Genomic DNA, 13,568 nt, shown 5'->3' with positions numbered 1-13,568 from the left:
TTCTGCAGCTTCTATCATTCACTGATTTTATTTTATGAATGATAATTGACATATCATGTTGTGTTGCCTATCAATTCTGAATGGGAAACAGCTGTTGTGTGCCTACTTCAGTGTCACATTATTAGTGACAAGATGTTGTGGTTTGACTCATGGAGGGTGGTCCTAGGAGAGGAATGGCAGAGAGCGCTAAGGATGCGTGGTTAAAAGAGAGTGAGTGACAGAGAAAGTGCTGTGCAAGTATGATTAAGCATTGGTGTTTGAAAAGAAGAAGCAACAGGAAAAGGAAGATTAAATGCATTGATGCAAGTGAAATTGACCCTTACCCTACAAAACAAGAACGAAAGCATTTAAATAATAAGAGAAGCCGGGTAGGATGTCTTTAAATTGAGTGCGGTCGTGAGGTTACTACTGGCCATCTGCCTTTGTGCAAATAGGCTGTGATCTCCCCACACTGGACTCTAATCATTGGTGACGGCCCTCAGATGGGCCGATGAGGCGGGGCTTAAGGAAGCAGGACTGTGTTTACTCCACTTTAAGCTTCAGAGGTCACAGGAAGCGTAGCTGGCCCATTCACAAGTTCTCATCCCTGCAGAGCTTGCAGCACTAACGCTGCACCAAAATCCTGGGAGAGGAAGAGCAAGTGTCCTCATGAACAGGTGACATAAAATTATTGATTAGGAGCTGCTGCATTGAACAAGCCTTGATGCAGCAGAGGTTTATAGCTAAAAATCAATATTTGGACAAGTTTTACTCAGATTGTTTAAATGGACTAAATAACTCAACTCCAACTTTTCACAGGTCCTCAGGGGAGCGACTAAAGAGGCACTTTAGATGAACCAGTTGTGGGAATGTAACATCTATGAAGTCAGCCAAATCCTTCCTAAAATACTGCCACTTCCAGAGCACAGTTAGCCTTCATGTGAGTGGAAACAGCTGGAAATTGTCTTTTGCTCCTTGTAATTCATGTTCAAGTCAAGAGCCAGAGTTAAATTAAATGCTTTGGTAGAGATTTTACACTTTAGTATTTCCATGTGCAGATAAGCAGTGAGCTGATAAGCTTTAGGATCTTCAAAGTCATTCATTGTGGTTGAATTCATTCACAGTATCCATCTTAAGCGAATTAAAGCTAGTTAAGACTTTTTGAGTCGATGTGTACAGCTGATAAGATTTCACTTGTTGTTCAGATCCATATTATCCATAGTATTTAAGCCGGCCCTTAGGATAAAGCCCTAACCTGGGAAAACCTTGACGAACTTCTAGCAAATTTGAGATTTGCTCTGCAAGTCCATCTGGCCAAGAGCCCATTCGAGCCTATTTCCAATTTTTCCAAATCGAGGCACCAATCACAACTGTTGAGGCGGGCTTTACACAATGACGATAGCGCAGTGACGGCAAGCAGCAGTACGGCCACCGAAGCGCAGCAAACCGCTGATGCCGCTGTCGCTGCTACCTCACCCGGATCGTTGGTCTGATTGGTTGAAGGACTATCCAGTTGCGCCCAGAGGCATTTGAGCGGTGTCCGTTGGTGACGCCCCTTTGGAAATGGGCTGTGAATGAACCTTCCCCAGACCCACTCTCAGTTATAACTGAGAAGGGTCTGGTGTCAACCAGGCTAATAAAGCCCTGCTCGCTGGTCTATTCAGACATCGTCCAGCATGTACAAAAGGTTCAAATGTTCATTTTATTTTTTGCCCAGCTGTTCATGCACAGTATGTACGCTGAATGCTTTGTGATAGATATGATACACATTGCATTATGTTCCCTCTGTACAGTGTTATTGTGTCCACATCTGTCGGGCTTTCTAGCCAAGTGTATATTGATGTTTACAAACTAGACATTGATTGATGTTGCATCACATTTTTTTAAACATTTTCATCCGGACTTGATTCTGTTTTATCAGATAAATTAGGCTGCTTGCTGTTTTGACAGCACTCACTTTAGATTACATTTCAGATGACAGCTGATGTGACTGAAGTAAAATCCCAGGAAAATATCGACAAAAAGGATGTTATAAAAACTAAAGCGTCAGTCAATAGATATGAAGAGACAACTGAAGCTATCAGACCTTCGCATGGTAACACAAACTGGATGTTAACATTAGTAGTTGATGATTTAAATTCATCATTCAGTTGAGAGAGGTAACATTTATATTACAGTTGTACAAAGGGTTAGAGTTACATTATTACATATAAGCTACTTCATCAGCGGATGGAGTTTACTCAGTTGTCATGCAGATAGCTCTGTTGTCTTCTAAGTGCACGTTTATGGCATTGTCTACCATCAAACCTTTATAACTGCTTTGTACAGTAGTTGCAATGCTAGATTACATTGAAGGACTGAGGTCTATTTCCCAAACTTCCCTTTAACAGATGTGTGCATCCTTTTTTTAAGTGGATCTTTAGTTAGAGGGATTGTCCTGTAAAGTTTAGGATTGCAGATTGTGTCCACATCAACAATCCTTTATCCTTTAGCAAGACAACACACCTTCATTTAAAAAAGCTAAACGGCTGCGCTGTAAATGCCGCAGAATTTTCGCTGGAGACACGATGCAGATTAACTAGATTTTTGGTGTGGTGTGATTTCACATATTAAAGAGAGGGGTCTTTGAGTTCACAAGCTTATAAAGGGCAATGTTGTTGCTGACCTGCTGTTTTTCTGTCACACCAGCTGAAGCAACAATCTTTGTAGAAGGCAACAGGGACGGACTTTAAGACCAAGTGTCCCTGGGGTGGGTGATTTAGGTTACTATAGGACAGAGAGTTGGATAGCAAACAGAACTATAGGCTTTAGTGGAGAAAAGGTTGAAACAGCTGTACAAATGACACTGTTTTTATCTGAGATAGTCATGATAATAATTTCAAGTTCATCCACATTAGGGAAAAAGACGACTGCATTTCTTCGAGGAGCCTCTTGAATCGGACAGACTTTTTGTGCCACCGTGGCTTTTTTGGCCTAGAGATATATACTTCAAATGAGTCAGCCCCTGAAATGGGACACTTCTTTGAGGGCTAATTGATTCTTAAGACCTGTTCCCGCCTTCCACCCAGCACTCAACCCTCCTCTGTCTCGCTACAGTCTGACATCACTTTTTAAGAGGAAACATTTTCATTGAAGTTTTTAGTTGAGGTTTCAGTGAGTCAACAGAGGTTGGCATTCAGGTCAATCAGAGTAGGTGAGATTCTGCTCTGAACATTTGCTGCTGTCTGTTCTCGTGTCTTGTGTTTTATCTTATCAGGAAACGGGCATTTATTATTGGCAGTCAAACAGGAAAATGCAGACGAGAGCAGAACAAAGAGAGAGTGAGTCATTGAGTTAGCTGTTTTGTATTTCTCCTGAAGGCCAATTAGGTGTTTGGTAGGCTGTGAGTCTCTTGTGGCTGTTTGGCTATTTCATGGCAGGAGGATGCTTAGTGCTTGCATGTCCATACTGCGTCAACCCTGCCGGCTCAACATCAGAGCTTGTTCCTTTACAAACATGGGCCGGGTGTTTAATTACAGCCCACACACTTTGAAAGTTTCCAAAATATGTGTGTTGCGCCCACACAAATGCTTTCCAGGCATGGGTAACAAAAAATGAGATCCATGTATGGTACTTTATAAATCAACAGGATACTCTTTACAACAAACAACATCAGTAACATTCTTGTGTTACTGACTGTACAATCCAGATCCCAAGCTCATTTGTGTGTTTGTGTCTTTATTCAACCAATGAAATGTCAACAAAGACTTTTCATTTACTCCTGCGAGGTTAAGTTAAGGCAAATCTAGCCTCCTCTATTCCAGCTATCCACACAGTGGTGTCAGTAGGTTATGGAGTGTGTCTATATTTAGTGCTGTTTCCCCTCCTCTGCCTCTCTTTTCAAGCACTAATCCACTGTGGCTTTGTCACCACTGCAGCTAAGCCACATCAGCCATTGAGCGCAAAGCACATGCATTGAGCTACATTACACGTATGTCATCAAAGCAGCCCACTTCTTATCAAAGTATTCCCACAGTGATGCACAGATGTTTATATAGAACATTTGGAGTTTACTGTGATTATAAAATCAATAAGCCATGCAGGCAGGCCAACAAGCAGATAAAACATGTAAATATGTATATCGTCTGTCATGTCAATAACAACATACTCAATCTCCTCAAGTTTAATCACAATTTGGACCAATGATGTAGTGGTTATTGTCTTAAAATTTTTAAACTTTACTTATAATGTAAGGTTTTATCACAGTCACCCCAGGTGTATCGGAGACATTATGACCTTATATTGTAGCTTCCTCAATTAGTCAATCAATGTGTCTCTGTAAGAATATCTGCAATGAAATAATAATACATTTTATTTATGGGCGCCTTTCTGGACACTCAAGGTCAACTTACAAGACAATAAAATAGTATTAATAATAATAATAATAATAATAATAATAATAATAGTAAAAACAAACAGAACATTACTAAGTATAGATGAGTGGTGATAATGTTGGATATGCCAGTGTGAAAAAATGTGTTTTCAGCATGTGTCTGGCAAGTTGGCTTTAATCTAAGAAAAAGTATGACTTTATGGTAATAAAACCGTTGCCGGACTCAATATATTTCTCTGAAACATATAACCCTAAAAATCATCTTCTAAGAAGTGATCATCATAACGATTAAATGCATTAATTATCAGGCAGTTCATCCAATATTTATAATCAGGCCACTTGTGAAACAAAGTCCACAGTAACTCCACAGTTATACAACAGGTCAGGTTACTGTTTATAGAGGAGGTCAACATGGTGGATTTGTTTGGTTGATATTGGCCTCTGTCTGATAGCTGGGAGGTTTGTCTCTTTGTTTTTTTAACACAGTTCAGCTGTTTATGTCCTGTTGTCACGAAACCGCCATGGAAATGATCTTGTCTGTGTGTATTGTGCTGCTTGCCTGGCTGGTGCTTTGTCATTGATCTTCCTGTCAGAACTGCTTAAATACATCAGTTGCACTGTAATATGGAACAATACAATATGAGATGTAGTATATGTAGGTACTGTAATGTGGAAAATAAAGTGTATGACAGGAAAACACTAAATGTTCTATGCAAATCAATCAAAACTGAACAACTCTGATGCTGATAAATTAATTTGTTGTATGTTGTTTGATTTTAAAAACATATTGTAGTTTTTACACATTAGTTTTTGTATGAATTAAATAAGCAAGATACTATTTGTAAATCAGTGAGCTTTAGAGTTATGGTGGGCTTATTTTTAACTTTGGGCAGAGCCAGGCTAGCAGTTACCCCCTCTTTAAGCTAGGCTAACCTTGTCTATAGATCTATATTTAATAGGAACAGGCTTGATATCGAATGCCTCATTTAACTCTTATAAGAAAAGCAAATAAGCCCAAAATCTTAAACTATTCCTTTAAAATGATCAAATAGTCAAAGGTGTTTGCTATACTAACTTATATCCATGTTTGACATGTCTATCTTTACTTTCTCGATGTTCTGTTGTCAAGAAAATATATTCCAAACAAATGAAGCTGTGCTCGTAATTAAGTCTAACTCTGGGACAGACTCCAGCTGCGCACAGTGGGCGACACTGTGTACTCAACAGTGCAGAACATTTTATCTCAGAATTAACTATGACATTGTAGCTGCTTCAATATGCCAAAAAAGTGTTGTTTAGTTCAGAGCCATCATCAGGTGGTTTCTATTATTTGCTATAGCGCTCAACATTTCTCAGAACTTGAGCTCTAATTCCCCATCAAGATTACTGGAACTGCAGACAAAACAGGGACAACAGAAAAAGAGGAAATATCAGATCACTACAGTAAAAAATAAAGAGAAGCAGAGAGGCCTGTGGTGTTAAAGGCACAATACTGGTCATCACATTAGAGGCATATGTTATGTTGTGGTTTTTCAGTTACAGGTGATAGTTTCGGTCTGAATAGAAACATGAGTTTCGTTGAATTAAAAAGATTCGAGCCCAAGTAGAAGCTTGGGAAAGCAGCGTCAGGGAATTGACTATAGAGCAGTTAAAGGTACTGTGCTTCTGACTTGAATTAAAGTAGTGGAGAGGATAAGCAATAGCTATTTTACCATGTGTAAATGTGATGTCACATGTCAGTGCTGCTTTACAAATGAGTATAGATGACTGCTGATGTGCTGCCAGCTGACAGCATGTGCAAAGTATACCATTTAACATATTTTTTTTTTTTACCAGTGTTGTGGTTGTGTTCTACGGAAGTGCCACATGTGAAAAATGTTTTTGAAGAATTTGAAAATTCTGACTTTAAACTCAGAACTCAAATATTCTTTTCACTTTGGCCCTAATCCTCTTCAGTAGACTCCTTTAGGGGTTAACAAAGCATTTAGCTGAACTTTAGACTTATCCAAAGTACCTACTCTGACTTCCTTTATACTACACTGGCACGCAATTGTAGTTCTGTACAGGAAGCAAAATTGACACATAGTTCTTTAAGGAGTGTTAAAATATCGTTAAACAGATATTACTCACTTATCCAATATAATTTCAAGTTGTCTTTGTCTCTGTGTTTTGTAGTCAGCTGTTATTTAACAACAATTAACAACCAGTGCATTAGCAACCATAGAAGACACTGAGGACGTCTCATTTTTATGGGAATTTAAGGGGTTTTAGTAACTTGAGGGGGGGTTTGGATTCTACAATTTAAAACTGACATAGTGGATAGTTTACGGGCTGATTCAGTATTTCTTTAAACTCAATGTGGTCATGTCCGCTGCAATTTTACTAGGAATCTGGCATTTTTACCTGCCTGAGGGGAGTTTAAATTCTACAACTCAAAACTAACATTTCATGGATAATTTATACATTATATGTTTCTTTATTTCCCCACCATAATTTATTTCCTGGCAATGCAGAGAGGGCTTTCAATTATACTTTCATGTTAGGTCTAATAATTGTGAGAGGGTTTGCACTCTTGCCCGCACACCTATAAAAAAGAATGGAAGAGGCTCTGATGATGTAAAAAGAATCGCAATGTTTCAGTCAAAGGAGCATCGTCAGCACAGCTTCCTCTTATATAATTCTAGATTCAAACTAAATGTTAACATCTCAAATAATAATTATAAAGAAATTAGACTTTACTTTTGGTGTCTAGTCAAACTTTCCTGGTAGAAGATGACTTAGACTCATGACCCTATTTCTAAAACCCTGGCTGTTTACATCATCGTTGTTATAACGCATTTATACGTCACCTTTATTGGATCTCGAGAGACAAAAAGACTTATCTTGTCTCCTATGTTGGCCTTGCATCACATTTTTGATGGTTTGAAAGTCATGCATCTGGCTTCCTGGAACCAGCCTTCACCCTAATGCAGGTTCATATGATTCAACTTCCCTTTAGTAAAGTAGGAGTGAAGAAAATAATGCTTCTACAAAACATTAACATGTGAATGAGGAAGTCAATGTGAATGAGGAAGTCAATGTTCCCACGGCCTCAGATAATTATATTTATCAGCCTCACTGTATGTTGTGGTTCTGTGCATGTGTTTGTGAGGCAAAGAGAGAGATGGCAGACAAGAAGTGATTCTAATTGGCTGTGAGCTGCAGTAGTGCCCCGACACCACTGGTTCAGTCAGGTGGTGCTGTCTGACTCATTTCCTGCGGGAGAGAAGGAAACCCTCCAGTCAGCTTTGCAGCCAGCCTCCTCCTCAGATAAATTATACATCTCACACTGTGTGTGTGTGTGTGTGTGTGTGTGTGTGTGTGTGTGTGTGTGTCTGTGTGTGTGTCTGTGTGCGTGCATGCGTGTGTGCATGCATGCGTGCTGAGACTGAGACTGGCTCAAAGTGGTTTAAACTCAAACCTGAGAAACATGTAGGAGGGTCTTGTTTTGTGTGTGTGTGGAAATGTCTGAGTCTGCACCTAGGCAAGTTCACTTTCATATATATATATATATATACATATACATATATGTATATATATATATATATATATATATATATATATATATATATATATATATATATATATATATATATATATATATATATTATTTTATTTTATTTATTTATTTTTTTAACCCCCAAAATGCAACTTGCTTTGAAAATACTGTGTGGAAATTTAGGCCCATGAGAATGTATTGCAGGGAGATTGCATGTGTGGGTTTCCTCCCACACAACAAAAATATGCAGGTCAGACAAATTAGAAACCGTCAAACTACTGTCTAGACCTAGTTTCATTCTGTAGGTTTACATATCATCAGCTTGCAGATCTTAATACATTTAGAAATCAGTCCCTGGAAAAATAATCATGTATTTTCAGATTATTTCTATTTATTATTATATTTTTTATTTCTTTATCTAACAGCTGTGTTTCACAGACCTTAAAGATATTATTTAAATACCTCCCCTGGCACACCTCATTTAGCTTAATAGGTTTTTGTTTAGGTATTGACTGATCATGCCAAGATGCATAAAAGCTGTGATTGAAAATACCAATACCACCAGATATTGATTTATAACCTCTTCTGAATTGAAATAATATATTACAATTTTAGAAATATTCAACACATTCTCATGAACGGGTTCATATGGTCTCATACGAAAACTTATGCACAACAATTTATGATATTAATGATAGCTTACAAAATCATGACAAAAGGGGCGACCAGTCACATGACAGTTATAGCGACCAGTCACGTTAAGTTTAGCCACAAAAAGGTACAGGTCACTGTGACGGTCGTGACAGCGGTTGTGATAGGTAAGTTAAGCCACAAAAAGGTGACTGTGAAACAGCAATGTGACAGTTAAGTTTTGGCACCAAAATGACAAAAAAGTTTGTGGTTTGGGTTTAATAACCAGTCCCCTTAAGTAGTACTCCCAGGAGACCCGTTTCCTCGGTTAAAGTCTTCTGTTTTCCTCTTAGCTTCTTCCAATACACAAACTCCAGTCCCAAGCTTAAAATCCTGTGTTTTGGGACCTTACAGGTCTCTTGCAGTCTTATACTAGGTGTTTTGGTCATAAGTACTATGGCCACTAGTGACCACTGCCTTACAGCAGGGCTTACAGTAAAAAATGTGTGGTTCATTACAGTGGTATTCAGATTTTGGCTGTCGTAACAATGCTACTACTGTATATAAACACAAAAAAGGGACAAAATCATTTCAGAAATCATGAGTCAAAGAGTGTTTTCTATCATGCAGAGCTGAGTTCCACCCTGATGGAGAAGATGCAGGCCCAGGAAATGATGAGCGGCCTGAGGATACCGGAGATGGACGAGCTGGGACAGTTCTTTCGCTCCCTGCCGACCTCCACGCTGGTGGGGATCGGCGCTCTGACTGCCGTGCTAGCGTACTGGTTGGCAACCAGACCCCGCCCCATCAAGCCACCCTGCAGCCTGCTGCACCAGTCTGAGGAGGTGCCGGTAAGATGGAGCACACACACAGATGTATGCATAAGTATATTAGGGTCTCATTCACAAATGCTGTCAATATTCTTGAAATGCTTCACACCTATTTGCACACCCAAGTGGATAGTTTGCACCTGAAAACTCTTATTTTTGTGCCCCACACTTTTCCAGGTTTAGTTTAAATACACATACACTCATTCAATTGTTATGCACTTACAGCGATATGCTTCACAAGCAGGACAGAGTGTTGTGTGTTTTGTTTTTTACCCTGGGTTAATCTGTCAGGCTACATGGCTCTAACCATCTGAATGGTGGAGCTTGTTGGCACAGCAGCCAGAAATAGACCTGTCGACACTACGGTTATCTCCTCTGTGCACTGGCGCAACAGAGGGAAGCTGAACACCTTTCATCTAAACACATGCACTCGATTCCACCCTGTCCTGGTTTAACCAACAATTGGACTACACCAAACACACTCTGTATCACACACACACACACACACACACACACACACACACACACACACACACACACACACACACACCACAACCCTGTTCCTTCTCACTGACAGGTGAGGCTGGCAGCATTTGTAGTCAATGTTAAAGTCTTTTGAAATGCTTTTTGTGGCTCTGAGGTTTTCTTTTCTTAGAAACTTGAGAAGGTCTTTGAAGAATGTGATGAAACAGATTGAGATGCCTGTGTGTCAGACAAGCACATGCATGCATGCAAAGACACACAAACACACTCATAAGATTCATTTTATGCCAGGCTCCTTAATCCTTTTCAACCTAAATGACTAATTTCCACAAAAAAAGGACTTTGCTTCAAGCATTCTTTTTCTTTATGTGAATGAACTCTACAGTAATCCCCCAGAATGCATCAGCAATGTACACACCAGGGAACGAAACAAAGTAAGCTCAGCTATTTTTATTTGCAGTTGTGAGCTGACAAAAGAGATGGATTATCATTCGGAGAACAAGGAAAACAATGGGTTGTGAAGAATATTTATAGTGTCACATTGTTTCTTTGTCTGTCTCTCTCTCTCTCTCTCTCTCTCTCTCTCTCTCTCTCTTTTTGCAACAGCATGAAGATGGAGGTCACAGGTCCATGATGGGCGACAGCTCCAAGTTACTGGCCTATTATCATGACGACGCCAGGACCATGTACGAGGTCTTCCAGAGAGGCCTTCACATATCTGGTGGGTAGGATGTTAGGGGGGGAAATAAGTTTCTGTATGTTTATGTTTCTTACATTTCCTTATTTCTTTCATCCTCTTCTGGGTATTCTGTCCATATTATAAATTGAATTTATATTTATTTTATCCACAGGACAGCACATGTTACAACATGTGACAAACATTTGTACAAAAATTTTTTTTTTTTTACATTTTTCCTTGAAGACAATTTAAAAAAACTCCAATCATATCTCTTATGGTGGTGGTAAAATGTATCTAACGTTAACAGCGTCAGGCCTCACAGGGAGTATAAGTGACTAGTAGTAAAACTAGACTATAAGTGAAATTTAAAAAAAAAGGTTTTGTTTGACCCTGATCTGTTTACAATCACCACCATATTTTGAAGTGTAATGCTTTGTCCACCAGGAAAATAATAAGTTTACATCATATTATATTCTATATTTGTTCAACAGGTGATGGACCTTGCTTAGGCTCGCGGCTCCCTAACCAGCCTTACAAATGGATATCTTACAAAGAGGTTAGTGCCATTCAGGGGACATCTTATCTCCTTGTAACAACAACAGGTGCAATGGGTAATAGGAGTGACATTTTAAAGAGATGCCTAGCATTCAGAAACTACCACAGACAAATGCTACAAAATGATTACTATAGTGGTAATAAAGCGGAAGTTACATTGCTTTTACAGTTAGAATCTTAAAAGTTTTTTTTTTAATCTTATTTTGGCAGACATTATCGAATGTCTTTGCTATAGTAAAAAATATCTAATATTTATATTCAGCATTTCCTGTAAAAGACACATCCTTGAAATGTCAAACATTATTATTACAGATCATCAGCTTTGTAATGACATTTGATGAGCTATTATCCGACCATATCTAGTCCATTTAAGTATATGTGTAAGGTGACACTCAGGTGTAGTTTGCAACCTGTGCACCTGCACCACAGAGGCTTTGTTGCATTAAATCTGCCTAGCAACCAACCCTGGCACTGACATGCTGGGGCCTGTTGCACAAAACCAGGATAAGGGATTAAGCCGGGATATTCAAGTTATCCTGGATGAATTTAGCTTTGATTTGGTTGCACAAAAGCAGGTTGAATTAAACCCAGCCAAGTAACCATGGAGATGTATTCTTTACAGCTAGCCTGCTCCAGAGCAGGCTAACAGCCAGGCTAAGATTAATCCAGGAGTCTGATGTGTTAAATCAGCTGCCGCTCTGATCCGAAATAAACGTGTTTAACAGTTCTTCCGTTGTCTTCTGAATGTGTTCTGCTTTATTTTTATTAACATGCATTACTTGTCACTATTTCGGTCACAAGTTTGATTTAAATCCTACTATTGCAGTTGTTTGGATGGTAAGAAATGGTTGCACATGCACCGCAGATAAAGTGGGACAATGCGGAGGAAAGGGGCTTTTCCTCTGCTGCTCTCCCCATGAATATGCCCCGTGCAACATGGAGAGGCGGGGGGAGGCGGGGGGATCCTCCCACACCGTGCAGCGGGCTCTAAAGGAGACATTTAGTGTCAATAACGACGACAATGGCACCTGACCAAACTTCCGTATTTTTCGAGATGGGAGTGGGAATGTGTTGGAATGCCACAAAGCTTCTTAATCTTTTTATTTTGGTGCCGTCACGCATCTTGGAGCTTGGGAGTGAGAAAAAAACGAATAATAGGCTATATTGTTTTACAGATATGCTTACAGTGTGTATTGAAGTCACTTACTTCTTTTTCTAGTTTTTGTCCAGTCATGTTTGTTCTGTATGAACATTAATTGTAGAAAGATATTTAGAATTATAGCTTATATAGATTTGTGGATATGGTTGTAAAACGTATTCTCTCATTATGAATAAGGGTTTGAAATTAAGCCTAGTCCTTAGGGTAAATTGCCCGAGGAACATGAATTCCCTCTGCTCACTTTTAAGGCAAAGTAGGCTAAATAATAAAACATTTTATTTATATAGTGCTTTACAGGCTACTCAAAGACACTTTACAGTACAACCAGCACATTTAGCACATAAAAACAGATACAGCAATAAAACCAACACAAAACAAGCATATTAAAAGCAATTAAAACTTTGTAAAAAATGTGGAGTGACTAGTAGGCCCTAAGTAGGCTAGATCTTTTTAAATCCTTACGCATTGTTTTGTCTGTTGGACTTTTTCTCTCTGTCTGATATTTCCCTTTTTGTATATTATATGTTTCACCTCCTCGTAATTTTCCATTAACAGCTGCTGCTCAGCGGGTTAAAGATGTGTCGCACGCGTCTTCTCCATTTCTGCATCAGTAAATCTGTGATCGATACCGTGGTCTATTTAAGAAAGCCGTGAACGTGCACTTATCCCAGCTATCTACACCTGCCTTGACATAGCTTCACCTTCTCATCCTGGCTCAGCAAACGTGCAACCGATTAAGCCGCGATGAGCGGACCACACTAAGTCAAGCTGTGCTTTTTCAGTTATCCTGGATTTCTTCATTCTACTTTTCTGCAACAGGCCCAAGGTCCACTGACCTGCAGTCTGCAAACATTGCTAAATATAGATAAACCACACACAACACAACACGTGGCAAAAAATTTGGCAATGTGGGTGGAGTTACAGAAGGTATGTACAGTTATTAGAAACTAGTATAAGTAACTTATTGAGAAATAAAAAAAAAAAATGTCTAGTTGACATGTCGTGTTGTCAGATCACTATCTGGCCACACTGGCGTTACAGTGTTTTTCATGAATGATTGCCTCTCTGTGCAGCAACCATGACATTGTATGAAAGCTGCAGGCTACTGTCCAAAGGTGCAATTGTTGGCTTTTTTACAGCTAATGCTAGCTTCTCCTAAATAAGATAAATGGTGTGTTGTAGGAATTTTTTAACAAGACAATGTTGGCTAGCTGCATATGATAATTTAGCTCAATAACAATCTGATATTACCTAAATGTAGGAAGGGCTGCAAACAAAGATTATTTTGTTTATCGATGAGTCTGCCAACAATTTTGTCTGATTAATCCATTAATTGTTTAGTC

At 39.1% G+C, this 13,568-nt stretch overlaps 1 protein-coding gene across 4 annotated transcripts in view; it reads left to right on the top strand.

Moving 5' to 3' along the window:
- The window catches only part of acsl6 (acyl-CoA synthetase long chain family member 6), a 44,278-nt gene that overhangs the window by 11,037 nt on the left and 19,673 nt on the right, over window positions 1-13,568 (top strand). For all 4 annotated transcript variants that reach the window (XM_078265956.1, XM_078265955.1, XM_078265957.1 and 1 more), the window contains 3 exons: window positions 9,150-9,370; window positions 10,439-10,553; window positions 11,003-11,067. In XM_078265956.1, coding sequence (XP_078122082.1) covers window positions 9,167-9,370; window positions 10,439-10,553; window positions 11,003-11,067 — 384 coding nt within the window. In that variant the 5' untranslated portion in view covers window positions 9,150-9,166. The remainder of the gene's footprint in view (window positions 1-9,149; window positions 9,371-10,438; window positions 10,554-11,002; window positions 11,068-13,568) is intronic.

This window comes from Sander vitreus, chromosome 13, assembly GCF_031162955.1.
Source record: "Sander vitreus isolate 19-12246 chromosome 13, sanVit1, whole genome shotgun sequence".
NCBI classification, from domain to species: domain Eukaryota; kingdom Metazoa; phylum Chordata; class Actinopteri; order Perciformes; family Percidae; genus Sander; species Sander vitreus.
Note: the sequence above shows the minus strand (reverse complement) of the source record. Positions and strands in the feature narration are given on the sequence as shown.